The sequence below is a fragment of the Emys orbicularis genome, chromosome 1 (assembly GCF_028017835.1).
Source record: "Emys orbicularis isolate rEmyOrb1 chromosome 1, rEmyOrb1.hap1, whole genome shotgun sequence".
NCBI classification, from domain to species: Eukaryota; Metazoa; Chordata; order Testudines; family Emydidae; genus Emys; species Emys orbicularis.
In genome coordinates, this window is record NC_088683.1 from 170,287,728 (window position 1) to 170,304,831 (window position 17,104).

A 17,104-nucleotide genomic window follows, 5' to 3' on the forward strand; every position below is an offset into this window, starting at 1 on the left:
GTACTTGAGAATATACAGATAGAATTTCTATCTGCATCATCAGCCGTGTCTCGGGTATTTCTAACATGACTGTTGCTGTAATGTCTGAGGATTTAGAATCAGGAAGGCAAAACAAGCGGATAATAAAGGGGGCATCTCTTATATAGATTTCTTGATTATCTGTAATGATAGGGAAAGGGATAAAGAAAAAGTAGGTGACAATTTAATTAGAACTCTGTTAGTTGCCTGAATGTGGTAGTGGTGTTTTAAATCCTTTAACAACAACAACAACAAAATCCAGTAAATTCAATAACACCATTTTCATGAGAATAATTATATGTTATTATAAAGCTGGGCAAAAATATTTCTCGCCTTGTGAGTCTCCTGCCCTAGAAAGGACAAAGTGAGACTTTAGGGCTCTGGCCTGAAGAAAACAAACATTTTAAAAACCCTTCTTTTGAGGTTCACCCTCTTGTGTCTAGCCTGGCTTTTTTCTTCCCAGCTGTTGTTAAGATGGTAGGACATGTTGCAGTGCTTTTCCAGCAAATACTGTGCCATGATGGGATTATAATCTATTGTGGTTCAGAGCTCCACCAGCCACTGATTTCCATACATGCAACATTTAGTATGACTAGGCTTTTTGGTTTGCATAGTAAGATGCTAGGAGGTGGGGATGAAAGCAATGTTTAATTGGGCGACTTTCCTATTCTCTCGAGATAGGATTATGTATACAAAAAAAAACAAATAGTAGCATCTGGAGTGGCCTAGGATTTGGAATGTCTGAGACCTTATGCCATATGTAATCATATAAGAAGTAAAAAAGGCAAATGATGCATTGAAAAGCTACATAGTGGTTCATGAATGAGTGTGTTTTAAGTTAGGAAGAACTCTTGGAAAAAAGAATCAACGAACAGAACATATGCTGCCTCCCTACCTCTGTGACAAAGGCCCTAACCCACTCCTCCCACTGAGTTGCCAAATCCTGCTGCACCATCCCCTCACCCTGCCTTCCCAAACTGGGGAAGCTCTTCCACACCTCTTAAGAGAATCAACCTTTCCTTCCTACCAATTTCAAGAATTCTCTCCCTTGTTCTCCTCTGCCCAATATCCCTACAAGCAGCTTCTAAAATTCTTCTCTATCCCTCAAGACAAGTCCTCTAATCCGATTTCCACCCCACTCCTAACTAAAATCCTTCTCATTCCACTCTGCTATTCCCTTTGCTAAAACCTCTCTCCCTTACCTGGACAACATCTCCAGTTTCATGAACCCTCCTGTATCATTTTTCCAGCTGCACAAGATGGGAAAACATCTGTTTATTAGCTGATCTGTCAAGTTTCACTTTTAGACTATAATTATAGTAGATATGCAAATATTCTGCATTGTGTTTTTTCAGGATCATTCTTTTTATCTGTCTCACTTATAAGAGCTGATTTAGATTCTTTTTTTGAGAAAATAAAATCTAAGTTTTAGAAGTGCAATTAGTCCACTGATTTCTTTTTTTCTGTAAACCTTCAGAATGGTCCACTCTTCTGGTATTTATCTTTTAACAATGTTCCTTTTTATCATAGATTTGGATTTATCACTTACACCTAGTGGAGAGGTTACTAAGCAGATTGGAGAAGATCTACCTGTATCATGCACCATCTCTTCCAGTAGAAACGCAACTGTGTTTTGGATAAAGGTTAGTACTAATTCTCGTTAACTCCTACTCATTTTATTTGGTTACCTGTTAAGATTTCTCCCTCTGTGTTTTGGGGAGAATCTTTTTAAAATTGATCTTTTATAAGCAATGACCGACTAAAATATTAAGCTGGACATTTAATACTATACATTTTTGGACCGATTTGCATAAATTTTCAAAGGTGACTAGTGATTTTGGATGCCTCCGTTTTTGGGTGTGCTACTTGACACTTTAAAAGCACCTGATTTTTCTGAAAAACTGTAGCAGGCGCCTGAAAATCAGTCCCTTTTAAGGTGCCCCACTTTGGCACTGAAAATATTGAGGTCTCCACATACTCTAAACATGTCTGAAGATTTAGGCTATTCTGTTTTTGTCATGTTTCCCATAAACATACTAAAAGGCAGCCTATGTTGGGCGGTGGAGTGGGTGACTGGATGTCTCAGGGCATTGGTAAGTGAGAAAGTTTGTCAGATAGTATTCACATCTGACCCTGATTGATAGACCACCACCTAATGACTGGTCAGTGGCTTGTGTTGAAAGAAAGTGTCCATTTCTTACCACTGTTACCAAAACTGGCAGCCTTGTTGGCAATCTCACTAGGGTGGCCAAGGGCAGACTAGACTATAGACACCAAACTATCCTCTGATCCTCTCCTTCAAAGCTGGGACCTATTGTGGTGGGCACGGGGAAGTGGCATAGGTAAGCTTGCAAGCATACTTGCCATGTGGTCCCTGTTTTGTATATAAGTAGATCACTAAAGCCCGCAGAGCTGTCCATGCAGCACTTTTTAGAAATTGGCAACGTCTTTTTTCATGCTTGGCACAGCTGTTGCTAATTACATTGTCAAATGCTGGGTTTTAGTTATTGTCTGGACAATTAAACATTAGGAAGAAAAAAATTAAATACACAAATACAAAATAAGGAATAACTATTTGGCTAGGTGGTAATACTGCAGAAAAGGATCTGAGGGTTGCAGTAGAGCACAAATTGAATATGAGGCAATAATATGATGCAATTGTGAAAAAGGCAAGCAACATTCTGGGGTGTATTAACAGGAGTGTTGTATTTAAGATAAGGGAGGTAATTGTCCCTCTCTGTTCAGCTCTATGGTGAGGCTTTGGATGGAGTACTGTATCTAGTTTTGGGCACCATGCTTCAGGAAAGATGTGGACAAATTTGGAGAGAGTCCAGAGGAGAGCTACAAAAATAATAAAAGGTTTAGAAAACCTGAATCTTGAGGAAAAAATGATTTTTTGGGGGGGGGAGAATCTGATAAGTCTTCAAGTATGTTAAGGGCTATTGTAAAGAAGACAGTGAGCGATTGTTCTCATGTCCACTGAAGATAGGATAAGAAGGAATCTGCTTAATCTGCAGCCAGGGGGATTTAGGTTCGATAATAGGAAAAAAATTGTAACTATAAAGGATAGTTGAGTACTGGAATAGGTTCCCAAGGGAGGAGGTTGTGGAATCCCTGATCTTTGAGATTTAAGAAAGGGTTAGACAGACCTGGATGGTCTAGGTTTACTTGCCTTAGTGCAGAGGATAGACTAGATGATCTCTTGAGGACCCTTCTAGCCTTATGTTTCTATGATTAAGGCTCTGATCCCACAAAGCACATGAGGAGTTCCATTGAAATCAATTGCACTGCTTATTTGTAATGAGGTTTATGAGATGACTCACATGCTTAACTTTAAGCATATGCTTATTTGGATTGGGGCCTAAATTGGAAATGATGTGGACTAACTTCTTCTTTTATCAGGACAATACCAGAATGCAGACAAGTCCGTCATTTTCAAGTCTACAGTACAAGGATGCTGGAAACTACATCTGCGAAACTACTCTACAGGAGGTTGAAGGGTTAAAGAAAAGGAAAACACTTACACTTATTGTGCAAGGTAATGGAGCAGTTAGTTACACTTTGTTAATACTGCAACAGAGAGTCCTGTGGCACCGTTAAGACTAACAGATGTATTGGAGCATAAGCTTTTGTGGGTGAATGCCCACTTCGTCGGATGCATGTAATGGGGAATACTGTAAATTGTACAGTTCACAATTATTTTACCATAATGTTTAAATATAATATTTTTAGGAAAACCTCAGATCAGAATGACAAAGAAAACCGGGTCAAATAAATCTAAAACAATAATCTGCCACGTGGAGGGTTTTCCCAAACCAGCTGTGCAATGGACAACTACTGGTAGTGGAAGCATCATAAATCAAGCAAGTAATTTTTCTCATTAATTTATGCACAAGTAGTAGTATTTGAGGTCTGAAAAACCTGATGGACTGTGAGAGATTAAAGAAAAAAATCAAATACGCATGCACAGAGATTGGCAGTGATAGTCCTCTGCATAGCATAGATTGGACAGCTCCCACCAGCAGTGTGCATTAATTTCTTATGGTCAAATACCACCTTCAGTTATACTGAAGTCAAGGAGGTTGCAGCTTCAGGGCGTGGATCATGTCTTGGACCTATATAAATAACACGATTAATTTTGGGCGCTCTTAGCAGATGATGATAAATGGCAGCAAATTCAGGGTACAGCTACACCAATTTTTATGACACTGGGATGTTTAAGGCAAAATTAAAATAAATGTGTAGCTTGGTCAAATGGTGCTTGACGGGAGAGAGACTATCTGAAGAGTGCAAACACTAAAGAGGGAAAGCGATTGTCAAGTGGTGGAAGTATAAATGAGAAGTGCTTTTCATGTTTAAATGAGTAAAATATTAAAATCAATTATTTGACTTATACGTTTATTTAGTTTATTATTTTAAATGGTTCCCTTTTTTCCAAACTGTAACAGATTTATTTTTAAAAGGTATTTACTTCTAGAACTTTCCTTATGAACAATTGTAGTACAAGACATTACTGTATACATTTTTTGTTCTACTGATTTTTCTTTCCTTTCCAGACAGAGGAGACTAACTACATTCATGGAAGTTTTTCCAGTAAAATTGTAATTTCTCCTGAAGAGAATGTTACATTAACCTGTATTGCTGAAAACCAACTAGAAAGAACTGTCACCTCGATGAATGTCTCTGCCAGTGAGTGTCTTCAATTAGAAGCATTTGAAAAATGAGCGAGAGAAGCTGTTTCCTTAAAGTTTCAAATACTTTTGCCAGCTTTTCTCTCTAAATAATGTGAGATGCAGATTGGTGCTGCAGTAGTATTAGAGGGTTTTTTTTCCCCTTAAGTTCCGCATGTCTCCTGCACTAACTGACTTAGTCCTCCAACCCAGCCTAGGTTGGTAGTGAAAGAAATGTGTTACTAGTGGATGGCTGCTCAGTGGCCTACGGTATGTGAAATGAGTTGTATGGTTTCAATACTGTTCTGAGTGGACCAGTGTGCATATCACAAAAATCACAGCAGCACTAACTAGCTCCCTTCTTTTAGCAGAAATCCCATAAGAGAATCCTCCTCAGTCTCCTATATTTGAACCCTGCAGGTTAGGGTTATGGCACATTGGCAAGGGGAAATAGGCCATGGCTCATGATGCATCTGGTTTGGGAATAATACTTCAGACTACCTATATGCTATCCTTCTCATTCATACACACATTATAAAATAACTGCTTTATCACTGAGATATCTTCTTTTCTGAGCCCCCAGTTTTGTGGTTTATTATTAACTTTTGATGTGATTTCAGAACAGAATCTATCCATAGGTGCTAGGGTTTAATGGACTACAGTAATGATAAAGTGGTAAAAAGTTATCCTATCATGAATGCTAACATATAAATGCTTAGTCAGAAGTATTCATAAGATTAAACTTGTCATTTTTTGGAATAAAACACTTTCATATGATGCATTATGGATATAAAGCAAGGATTGCTGCCTAAAATATAAGATTAATTATTTTGTTGTGTGGCTGATGCAGCATTAAGTATGAGCATTTCGGTCTTCCTGTAAAATAGATCATTATATTGTTAAATATTGCAGCATAGTGTCGGGGTGAAGGTGACTTTCAGGTATCAACAAGTTTTTGTTTTTAATTTTAATGTTTTTTTTATTTCAGTAAGTATCCCAGAATATGATGAGCCGAATGGATGTAAGTGCTACAGAACCCTCTTTCTTGACTCTATCCGCTCTAGCTTTATGAAGTGTCATTAGATGAGTAATTTCCACAGTCCTCTCTGCCTTCGGAGTTCAATTGAAATTGCCAAGTCTCTGGGGCAGTAAGAATTAAGCATAAAGTTTTTAACAGGGTCTAATAGCAATACAAATTTTCATGTTATCACAATGCCCTAATACCGGGGTCGGCAACCTTTCAGAAGTGGTGTGCCAAGTCTTCATTTATTCGTGGTAATTTAAGGTGCCAGTAGTACATTTTACATTTACAGGGGCCAGCAGATGGAACCCCAGACTGGCAGCGGGCAGAGTGGACTGGCGGCTGGGACCCCAGGCCAGCAGCGAGCTGAGCGGCTCAGCCTGCTGCCGGTCTGGGGTTTCGTCCGCCGGTCCCTGCCAGCAGGGGTCCCGGCTGCTGGCCCCGCTCAGCCCGCTGCCGGCCAGCGGTTCCGTCCATCCAGGCAGACAGCAGGCTGAGCGGGGCCGGTGGCTGGGACCCGGGGCCGGCAGCAGTGTGCCACAGTAAATCAGCTTGCGTGCCGCCTTTGGCACATGTGCCATAGGTTGCCAACCCCTGCTCTAATAGTTTTGACTCTTTGACCATCTTTCTTCCTGGGGGATTACTTGTATAGAAAATGTTTAATGCTGTGTATTATTGTTAAACACCTCATGAACTTTTCTTCTTTGTTTTAGATGACAACAGCGAAAAGGTTAACGACCAGGCAAAGCTAATAGTAGGAATTGTGGTTGGTCTTCTGCTAGCAGCTCTGGTTGCTGGTGGTATCTACTGGGTATACGTGAAGAAATCAAAGTAAGACTTAACATAGAAGCTTGCTCTTAACTTTTTAAAATTTAAAATAATGTGTACATACCTGTTTAGCTCCCTACAGCATTCTGAAAATCTAGGGGCAAAAGTTATCCTCATCTATAAATCTTATCTTGCATCTGAAATTAAAATGGACATCTTAATATGGAGGCAGTGTATCATCTAGGGGTTAGAGCACAGGCCTGAGAGCTAGGACTCTTTAAATCTGCCCCTGATTCAGCTGTGTGGCCTTGGTCAGGTCATTTAGTGCCAGATTGTGTTTCCATTTAAGTTAGTGACACTTTTCCTATTTAACTTAAAGGGGATGTGGTATTTCAATTTCCGAGTCAAATGATGGGCTGTCACATCTATGCAACCTCATGGATGGTCATCTTAGTGTAGGAGAAGTTGGCCAGCTCATACTCCTGTAAAGTTGGCATCTGTTTATAGAGAGTATGTGAAGCTCTATTAAATTGTTCATCTAGTGGTTTGAGATCCTTTGAGTAACAGGTGCTAATGAGGGAAGTTGTATTGCTTGAAAACTAGACATTGCCAGGGCTGACTAAACATCTAGATCCAGAAGGTAGAGTGTATGTTGTGCATATTCGCTATGCTCATTTTCAATTAGAGTTTCATTAGTATGGAAAATAAGTTTAAGACTATATGGAATACGTTGGACAGTCTCTAAAAGAAGTCTTTAACCATGAGCTTGAAGGGGAAGATATTTTATCAGGTCCCCTAACCATATCCGACTTGCATCTGGTTCTGCTCAGCGTAGTAGTATGCTCTTTTCCCCAGACACAGACTGGGGCCCTGTCAGCTGTGAAAGTGCAGACTTATCCTACCCCCATGCCTTCTCAGAGATTCAGTGGAGCGATCTGATTTACAGCAGCTGAGGATCTGGCCTACACAGCACCAAGATCATTTATAAAGTGTTCTCAGAGGCAGTTATGTATGTTGTGTACATATTTGTATAGACAGACATGTAGTATTAAAGTTTACTTGTATTTCCCTATAACTTTACACATTGATTTGCAGTAGCTATATAATATACATATTCTGAGTTTTGATATGAAGAATTGTTTCTCATTCAGTTGCTATACTTACAAGGGCTTCCCTCATCTGTTTCTGGCATAATAAAGCATTCCCATGCAGTCTTTAGATTTTTACTTCAATACAATACCACAAACATAGCTGTGCAGGGGATTTTTGGAATTTCCTGAATAGGGAAGCTTTATAAACATATGACTGAGCACAGAAATATTAAGCATGTGCTATTTATAAAGCTGCAGGAAATAAAATAAAAAAAATTCACCACCACCTTCAGTTATTACTATAACAAAATGTCCAGAATTTTTCTTCTCTCTCAATGGGGAGTCCAAAGCATGAGGCAATGACTCATTTGTGGGGGGGAAATGTGATGATTCTTAGAATGTGGTGTGTCCTTTGCTGTGGTGTGTTTCTATGCTTTATGGTGTTAAACTTTGTTTTCCAAACTTGACCATTTCAGAAATTAGAATATTAAGCATGAAACAAAAGTCATAGGAGAAATGGGAATATCATATTTATACTTAAAGTAGAAAATTAAATTAGCAGTGAGTAGTTAGGCTCATTGGGGACCAAATATTTTTTTTAAATAGTTATGTTTAAATCATAATCAGTCTGTCTGACAGTCACTAGTTTCTTAAGTGAATCTAATTGCTGGAAATATTGCTGACAAGCATTCGCTTTTAGTATATATTCATATTAACCTGTTCTCCTCTCCCTTGGGAATCAGTTTCCCTGTTTTCTGCATGCAGTACTTCCAAAGAGCAGGCAGAGCATCAGTATGTATGAAACAGAGGATTTCAGCACAAATCACAGCCCAGAAATCTCAAATGCTGTCCTCTCAAAAACACCATTGCAATACTTATTGACACTGTGTGTCCAATCACAACCCTCCGTTTCCACGCAGGCCACTCCCTCGAACAGTTAGTCACTTTTTGAACCCACCCTCGAACAGTTATTCACCTAATCTCTGCCCCCAAAGTGACGTCAATGGAAAGTCTGAGAAGGCAGCAGCACAGAACTTTCAAACCCTCGTGAGGCAAGAAAAATGTTACTTTTTTTTCATTAATGTATGTTGTGGTTTGTAGAATTTTCTATTGTCTTGTGATACAGGATAGTAGGAATTGTACTCACGGCCGTGGAGTGTATTCACAGTAACTAGCTTCTGTAGCTATTCATCACCTCAGCTTCATTTAATGCAAAAGCTGATTGACACATCCTCTGCACCAGTTCAATGCAAATTAATTAGCAATCTGCGTAAATTGCCAGTGCAACCCTCAGCTAGGCAAAGTCTAAATATTCCTGTCTTCATCTCATCTCAAACATTCCCTAGAGAGTTAAAAATATATATCATTTAGAAAAGAAATCCAAGTAGTGCCTCTGTTTCCCTTCACTCAGAAACAGAAATCCAGGTGGAGAACTTGCATTTCTAAAGAAATTAATTAAATCTTTTGTCCTACTTTCATTATCTGGGATTGGGAATACACAAATTCCAGGTAATGTTACACTAGAACAAGTTTCCACTGATTTATTGCAGATTTAAAATGAAGGAAAAAACCTGAAATTTGACTGAAAATTAAACTGCAGCAATTTTTACAATGATCAGATGCACACAATTTTTGGAACCAGTCAGCATCCTCAGTCATTCTGAGCTAATTGCTAACCCTTCCTAGACTGAGGTTTGTCATTGGATGATTAACAAAAATTGTACTTTTCTGCTATTTTGTAGATGGTTAGAATATTAAAACCAAAAGTTGCACAATGTGTTATAGAACACTCATAAGTGTATGTGTCTCATATACTTCCAACCACAAAGTTCACATTATTGTAAACATGGGAGACAAACTGGGAGTGAGCTGTTTGTGCTCTATATTTAATTAGTATAATTTAAATCAGAGAACAGCATTGGAAATAATTTTTTCACTAACTGATACTTCTTATTCCACATTGATATTTAAATTTAAAAAATGCTTGAAAGCAATCTTCCCCCTGCAAAAAACAAGTGAACCTGTAAACCCTTTAACACCATTTTACCTACCTTTTAGAGAGCCTTTGAGTAGTGATCCCCAATGGTAATCATTTTCTTGAAGGCAGGATTTTGAGGACGTCTGAAGGAAAGCTTGAAATGTCAAATGAGGAATTAAACTTTATTGAGAGGATATAGGGATCCATACATTGAGTGGAGAAAGAGAGAAGTACAGGAGGCAGACATACCATCTATAAAATTAAGTAAAACAGTATTTTTATAACCAATTTCTGACACTCTTATCTGACTTGGTTACAAGTTTGGTTCAGACAAGTAGTCACCTGTTTTTTCACAATATATTAACGTGTCATCTCTCTTTATACATCCATGCCGCCCAACGGTGATTGTTGGGAATTAATTCTGGGAACGTGTACATTTCTATATCCCCTACTGCTCCAGCAGGGGGAGACGGCAGCACTTAGGGTAATGGAGACTCAGAAGCTCCACTGTAGAGGACTAGCAAGTCTTCTACATACATACTATAAGGGGTTCTGTCTACACTGCAAAAATAAGAGTTACAGCATGGTTACAAAAAAAAAAACAATTTTATGCTCTCCAAGGAAGCTGGCAAAGGCAATGCAGTTAGCTACCATGGTGACTAACAGTATTGACTAGATTGTAAATTATTTTTCCCCAGTGTAGTTGACATGAAACAAAAAACCTGTGGTAGTGAGTCTCAGATCCTGGGTCAACTGATCTACCTTGTGCTACAGGACTGAAAATAGCAGTGTAGCTGTTCCAGTTGGGCTCTGATACTCTTCTCCCTTCCCAGGTTTCAGAGCCCAGGCTGACCTGGAACAGCTACACTTTGATTTTCAGGGCCAAAGCATGAGCCTAAGTCAGTTGACTGGGGCAGGCTGCTGGTTTGTTTTTGTTTTTTTGCAATGTAGCTGTATCCTGTGTCATGAACTGGTTATAAACTCAGGCTGTGTCTAGGAAACTTCTGCATGCTCACCCTGCTAGCCTAGAGCTGCAGGTCCAGCACTCCTCATACTGCGGAGAGCCTCCATGCAACAAGGCCCCTGAGTTTTAACAAGGTCATGTAAACAGTGTTAAATATGCTGGCAGTTACACAAGCATTGCCTGCTGTAGAACTGCACTGGTGTCAACAGTGGAAATTTTTCACTAAAATCCCTATTGTTGAGCAAATGTTGTAGTGAGATCACTGAGACTTCAACTATGACAATGTTGGCAGAGGCTAAGTCTTGACAAGGTGGGTGAGGTAATATATTTTATTGGACCAACTTCTGTTGGTGAAAGAGAAGCTTTTGAGTTCCACAGAACTCTGTGGACTACCATATCCTGGAACCAACATGGCTACACCAACATAGTTAAGTCTTCAAATTTAAATGTTCTAAATCCATGTGTAAGCTTCTAACTAAGTGGCCTGGTTTTCAGAGGGGCTGAGCACGTGCAGTTCTCATTGCATTGATGTGGGCCATATCTTAACTTCTGTGAAGGTGATGTGTACTCAGCCCCTCTGAAAATCTGGCCACTCGTACAGGTGGCGTAGTCACCCAAAATAGAAGGCCTGAGGAAGAGGTATGTGATATTCAATCCTTACATATAACACAAGTTTTATTTTTTAAACAAAATTATTCCAACACCAGTTGGACCATTACAGCAACTTCTATGATTTTTACAATAGAACAACTTTAACCTAAGCAGATGATAATGGCAGATACAAAGCCCTCCAACCTTAAGTAGCTGCTCACAGGAGATCCAATCTGTTTTGGGCTCTGTAAATTCTGGGTATGTGGGGACAGTGTCTTTGTGGTTTTATAGTAATTCTGCATCTCTCTCAATTGCTGTGGTTCATTCTTTCAAGTCTAACATGTCACATTTGAAATACAGCTCTTGAATTGTTCAAATTTTAATATCCAATAAAAAAATAGGCCTCTCTCTGGCACAGTCACGTTCCCTGGCAGAAACAGTAGTTTTCCTGTCAACTTGTCCTTTTCTGCATTTGTTGGTACCCCTTTTGAGAAAGCCTGGTCTCATCACTGAAAAGGCCCTCAGGGGTTATAGTCTGTAATGATCTGCTCAGCACATTCTTCTCCCACAAGACTCCAAATTCTTTTAGTCTCTCATCCCTACCCTCAATCGCTCTATTTTTGTAACCCAGTGTTAGGAAAGAGACATGCTCCTGAGTTGTTATTCAGATGACAAGCAAAATCCGTATGATCCATCCAAAGAGAACAAATTTGGCTTTTTTCTCTTACTGTGGATTAGAGAGATTTGCAAAAAAAATTTAGGCTCATATGAGAAATTCAACCACTGTCAATATTAATTTTTCTTCTTGTTTGGTTTCTTTCACTGTCTCTCATTTTCCTCTGTGTGGATCAGTCCTCTCTGGCTTTGAGATATTCAAAGAGAGAATGAAAATAACTGCCCAGCAGAGACTTACAATGGGTGTATCAAGTTACTTTGTGATATAATCCCAACGTTTCAATGACTGACAGTTGTCTATGGGCATGTCTATGCTGCACAGTTAACCCAGGATCTTAAATTTTAGCTTTAATTTCTACCTATCAGTATAATCCACAAAGAAAACCCTCTGATCTAGGTTTGGAGGACAGATGAAATCACTCAAGTACTGATCGTTCTTCAGTATTTTTCTAATGCTCTCCCTCTCCCCTCCCACCCCCCCAAAGGATAGACAAGTTCTTCCATACTTGATAAGGAAAGAACCCTAAAGCATTTGAGAACAAAGAACCATAGGATAAGCCCCGAGATACGCACAGGCTTATGCCGAAACAGTGAGGACCCAGTAACACAGGTAGGGCTTTACTATGGGAATGCTCAGATCCATGTGCTAATCAATCTGGTTAACTGTTCAGTTTCGGCATAACCAGTGATCATGAAGCAGAGACTTGGATCTTTGTGCTAACAGAATTAGTTCATGCACAGAGAGAGACCACACTAGCAATACCATTAGACAACATAGTTGAAAGAAAGTGGTAAAAAGGCTAAAGTAACTTCAAGCATTAAAATATACTAGCCAATGTAATCTTCTACCTTAAAACAGATAGACAGCTATTGCAATTTCAAATATTTAGACTTCAGGTCCATCATCCTGTGTCCCTCTTGCTTGACCTGATGCATCAGGTCTGCTGCCCACTTCCCATGCTGGGGAATTGGCACTTCCAGTAGTAGCATTTCAGCCATGTCTGAGATTTGGGATACAGCTGTAAGCCCCTGGGAAATGTTTTCCCCTGACTCATTTGGATCCGGACTTGACTAAACCATAGCCCCTTTATACTTTTCAAGGTCACTTAAACGAAGGCCATTTGCAGTGTTCACCTATGCTGCTAGATAAAGCTAATGTCTTTGCACAGGCACCCTCCATTAGCAAAAATAAAGCCATTGATTTTAGAGGGGTATATGCTGACTAGCACCAATGTGACATGCCATATTGTCCTGGTAACTTGTGCCATCGTTGTAGTTTGCAAGTCAATGTCACTTCAGTCCTTTACCCTGAAGCTGTGGTGAGCATATGCATAAATCTGTCACAACAGATACTATACTACTTCTATAGAGGAAACAAATTATCACAGAGAAAATGTGTATATGATAAGCTGCTTTGACACAAGGGATTTAGTGTCTCACTCAAATACATCTGGCCATTTACATTTTAAAAGTTGTGGCTTTTAAAATGTTATCACACCATTGCAGCAATCTTTCACCTTGGCTGATGGTGAGGTTTCTCACATTAAATGCAGGGCTTGTGGGGTTATTCTGCTAAACTAAACTAAACTAAGCACTTAACTCACTAATTCGTCTTCACGGCTTACATTAAAGCAGACCTGCTATTTTAAATGAGGCATACCTTTCTCCCCCTGACAACATTTACAGTCTCTTCTCTATCCAAAAATTGTCAGTCATAACTAGCAGAGATCCAGAAAAAATGCTTTGTGCACTGAAACAAATAAAATCTAGGTGGTACCCAAAATGGTTTTCAATCTAAGAAGTTATCATTGACTTCTGCTTAGCTCCAAAAGCTATTTTATGTGAACACACAAAAAGATTGTTGTGTTGATAAAGATGTCTTAGCCACACTTCTGCATTTAATATGCCTGTGGACAAAACCCTTAAACATGCAGAAAACCTAGGGAATTAATTTGTCCAAAAAATACACATGTGCACAACCAGCTTAGCCTCAGTAAACAGAATTATCCTGGGCTCTTTTGCAATGTATAAGTTCCATTGTTACTAATATATGTATATGTAGTCCTACTGCAATGCTTATTGGTATATTCATAGTCATGCAAATGTTTCTCGTCTAGTTGTGCTGGTAATTGAATTCTTATGATTTTTTTTCTTTGCAGAGAGGGCGAGAGAGACACTGTATATTAATATGAACAAAATGCTATAGACATGCAAATGAGACACTGATCTTTTTTTTTCTTGTAGGACACCATCAAAACATGTAAACAAAGACCTTGGCAATATAGAGGAAAATAAAAAGCTAGAAGAAAACAATCACAAACCTGAAGCTTAAAAGACAAATGTCAGTCATTCCAGGTAAATGATGTGAACTTTGGAAAATAGAATCAGAACTGTTTACCTGTGTATCATATATCCTGTACAGCAGAAGGAGGTTCTCTTTCAGTTCAAGGGCTAGAGAGCCTCTGCTTCTGGAATAAGATGATCCAATCTTTAGTCAATCTAGGACCTCAGAGTTGAGATATGGTCTAGTGAGCACTATGAAATTATGAAGCTTTGTTCTCCCCTTTCAAAATAGAAGTACTCTTACTAAAGGCAATAGGAATTATTTGTATTCTTGTGATATAGGGAGAGGGGGAGCAAGACCCACAGCAGCTGTGGATTTTTAATAGAGCATGTGCACACACATTAAAAGAAATGCAAAAGGATTCTGATATTCAGAAACAAACTATCGCATGCATTTGAGCTCATGCACTCAGGGAAGTTTTAATTATAAATAATTATATGATGTATACTCCCAAAGGAGAACGTTTAGTTCTATTCACTATAGGTAAAAATTAGTTTTTGGTGGGCTCAAAACAATGTACGTTCAAGAGGTAAGAAGTTCTTACCGTAAAATCACATACTATTACTAACCTCATGCTGGATGTAGTCATTGTGCCATGACTGTGCAAGAGAAGTGGAGATTTCCCCTCTTCTTTATAAAACAGAAGCTGCAGGACAACCCACGGAATCCAAACTGCAATGAATACAGTGGTACTGCACCAAACCAACAGCATCATCCTGTGGTCAGATGCAGCCCCCACTGCTGCCTCTGTCCTCTTCTTTTAATGTCACAGGCTGGGGCTTACACCATCTTTCTGAACAGTGATGTCATCTAGCACACACACATTGTGGAAGGCCAGGGTAAAGAGGGTGGAAATCAGTTTCCAATGTTCTTTAAATTATGGAAGTAAGCAGTCAAAAGATACGCTTTCTTATTAAATTATCAAATTTACTCAGTTTCTAAATTAGTTTTTTTAATTTGTGCCTCCACTTTTTAAGGTTTCTCAAATTGAACGCTCAAAACGCCCAGGTTCAGAAAGTGCTGTGCACCCATCCTTTGTTATCCCTCTTTAAAGTGTCAAGCTGCAAAGCCAAAAAAGGGGAGAGGAACAAAATCATTGGTCACTCTTGAAAATTTGGTGTAGAGATTGTAAAATTATTACACCAGGTTTCTCGTTTCAATAAGATGGGGATAGGAGGGTACTTTAGGGGGAAAATATAAGATCTTGAAAATGCTGGATCTGAATGTTTCAGTTATTCATACAGTCTTGCCTCTAACCTGAGCATAAACCACAAGACAACTTTTCTTGCCACAGATACCCAAACGAATCAAAGATCTGTGAGACACCCAGGGTGATCAGACAGTCCATATAAACATCTACTACTATTATTGTCAGGAATGTCCCTATTTATTGTGCAATGTCCCTATTTATTGTGCAATAGTGTTCTAGTCACTGATATATTAATTAAAGTTTACGTTGCAAAAGTGCTCCATAGAGTTTGCTGTGCCAGAGTTCATCATTCAGGTAGGGAGAGGGTGGGGTGGGAGGTTGCTTTCAACTTTTTGGGGGGTGGGGGTGATGGGACTCTTGCTCTGCTCTTTTAATTGCTCATACCCTTGAAATTCTGCAGTCCTAGAGTACACTGGTAGGAGGAAAGGAATGTCCAACACCAGGAGATTGAGTGATGGGAGAAAGCTACAAGCAGTTACCCTCTCCTTCCCACTTCCAGCTAGCTACTGGTCTCTCCTGCCTTCACCTGCAAATGACAAGCACCTCCGCTTCCAAACCCTACTGGAACTTCCTTGAAAAATCTGCTCTAACTGACCCCCCCGCCCCCCATGAGTCCCTAGCTGCAAAATTACTCCTATCTACCTTTGCCCTGCTAACAGTATTAAGAAAGATGCCCTCTCATATTGCTGATATCTGGACCCAAAGTAAAATGGGAATCCTTCTATGGATTCTTCACAATGCCACAGGGTGGCATTCCACCCTCCCCTAAGTGATTGCTTAGGGATTATTTTGCTGGCTGCAAACGCCAGCCCAAAAGATACTATGGTACTTTATGTTAATCTGCTATAGCTGTGAAGGCTTAAGAAGAACACATTAGGATTCTGAGCGTAAGGGATTTAAGGCCTTCAGAGGTGGTGGAGTGCCTTAGAGAATGTCTGACACTGCAATCAGGAGGTATGGTTGCAGCTCCTGTAGGCATACCTGAGCTAGACCAAGCAAGCTCAGACTGGAGCCACAGCAGCAGTACGGGTGACCTCCCCCAGTACAACCCCAGGATCTTGAGCTGGCTTCCATCTAGCTAGATCAGCAGCTGCAGTCAAACCTGCCAATTGCAGTGTAGACATACCCTTAGTGTTAGAAGTTCATCAGGCCTAGACTATGTGGAAGGCATGGGGGAGGAGAGAGGAGAGGACTCTGGTGAAATGAATTTTACCCAATTAAATTCATTTTGTCCAAGAAGGAAGTTTCTCCATTTTCCTTGTAAAAATGGTAGAAATGTCAAAACATTAGTCCCTAAACTTAATTTACAAATTTCTGGGAAAATGCTCCCAGTGTCCCTAGCTAGGAATGCATGACAGGGGATGGATCACTCAATGATTGCCTGCTCTGTTCATTCCCTCTGAAGCACCTGGCATCCACCACAGTTGGAAGATAGGAGAGTGGGCTAGATGGACCATTAGTTTGACCCAGTATGGCCGTTCTTATGTAAAATGGTGAAACTTGAATCCCTAAAATTCCCACTGTAATTTCATATGGGAAAGACATGGCTCACTTCCTGCCCTAATGTTTTGTGTACTGGTGCTGGACATTGTAGTAGCTGCCACATCTACAGAGGTGACTGTACATTAGTGATGAATGAAATTAGCCCTGGGTAGTATTTGTGTATTGTTTTGGGTTCCTTCAAATCTGATGTGTTATATAAACATGAGCTCCTTATCATTAAATTCGTGATTTGGAGAATGCATTTATTGATTCATCAGCAATGGACATAAGT

At 39.6% G+C, this 17,104-nt stretch overlaps 1 protein-coding gene across 2 annotated transcripts in view; it reads left to right on the forward strand.

The window, feature by feature from the left end:
* The window catches only part of ALCAM (activated leukocyte cell adhesion molecule), a 39,904-nt gene extending 25,796 nt beyond the window's left edge, over positions 1 to 14,108 (forward strand). The window contains exons 8-15 of one of the 2 annotated variants that reach the window (XM_065420194.1): positions 1,549 to 1,661; positions 3,421 to 3,556; positions 3,751 to 3,881; positions 4,575 to 4,707; positions 5,677 to 5,713; positions 5,936 to 5,937; positions 6,423 to 6,540; positions 14,021 to 14,108. In XM_065420194.1, coding sequence (XP_065276266.1) covers positions 1,549 to 1,661; positions 3,421 to 3,556; positions 3,751 to 3,881; positions 4,575 to 4,707; positions 5,677 to 5,713; positions 5,936 to 5,937; positions 6,423 to 6,540; positions 14,021 to 14,108 — 758 coding nt within the window. The remainder of the gene's footprint in view (positions 1 to 1,548; positions 1,662 to 3,420; positions 3,557 to 3,750; positions 3,882 to 4,574; positions 4,708 to 5,676; positions 5,714 to 5,935; positions 5,938 to 6,422; positions 6,541 to 14,020) is intronic. The other variant, XM_065420187.1, reaches the window with a different exon arrangement.
* Positions 14,109 to 17,104: the final 2,996 nt, after the last annotated feature.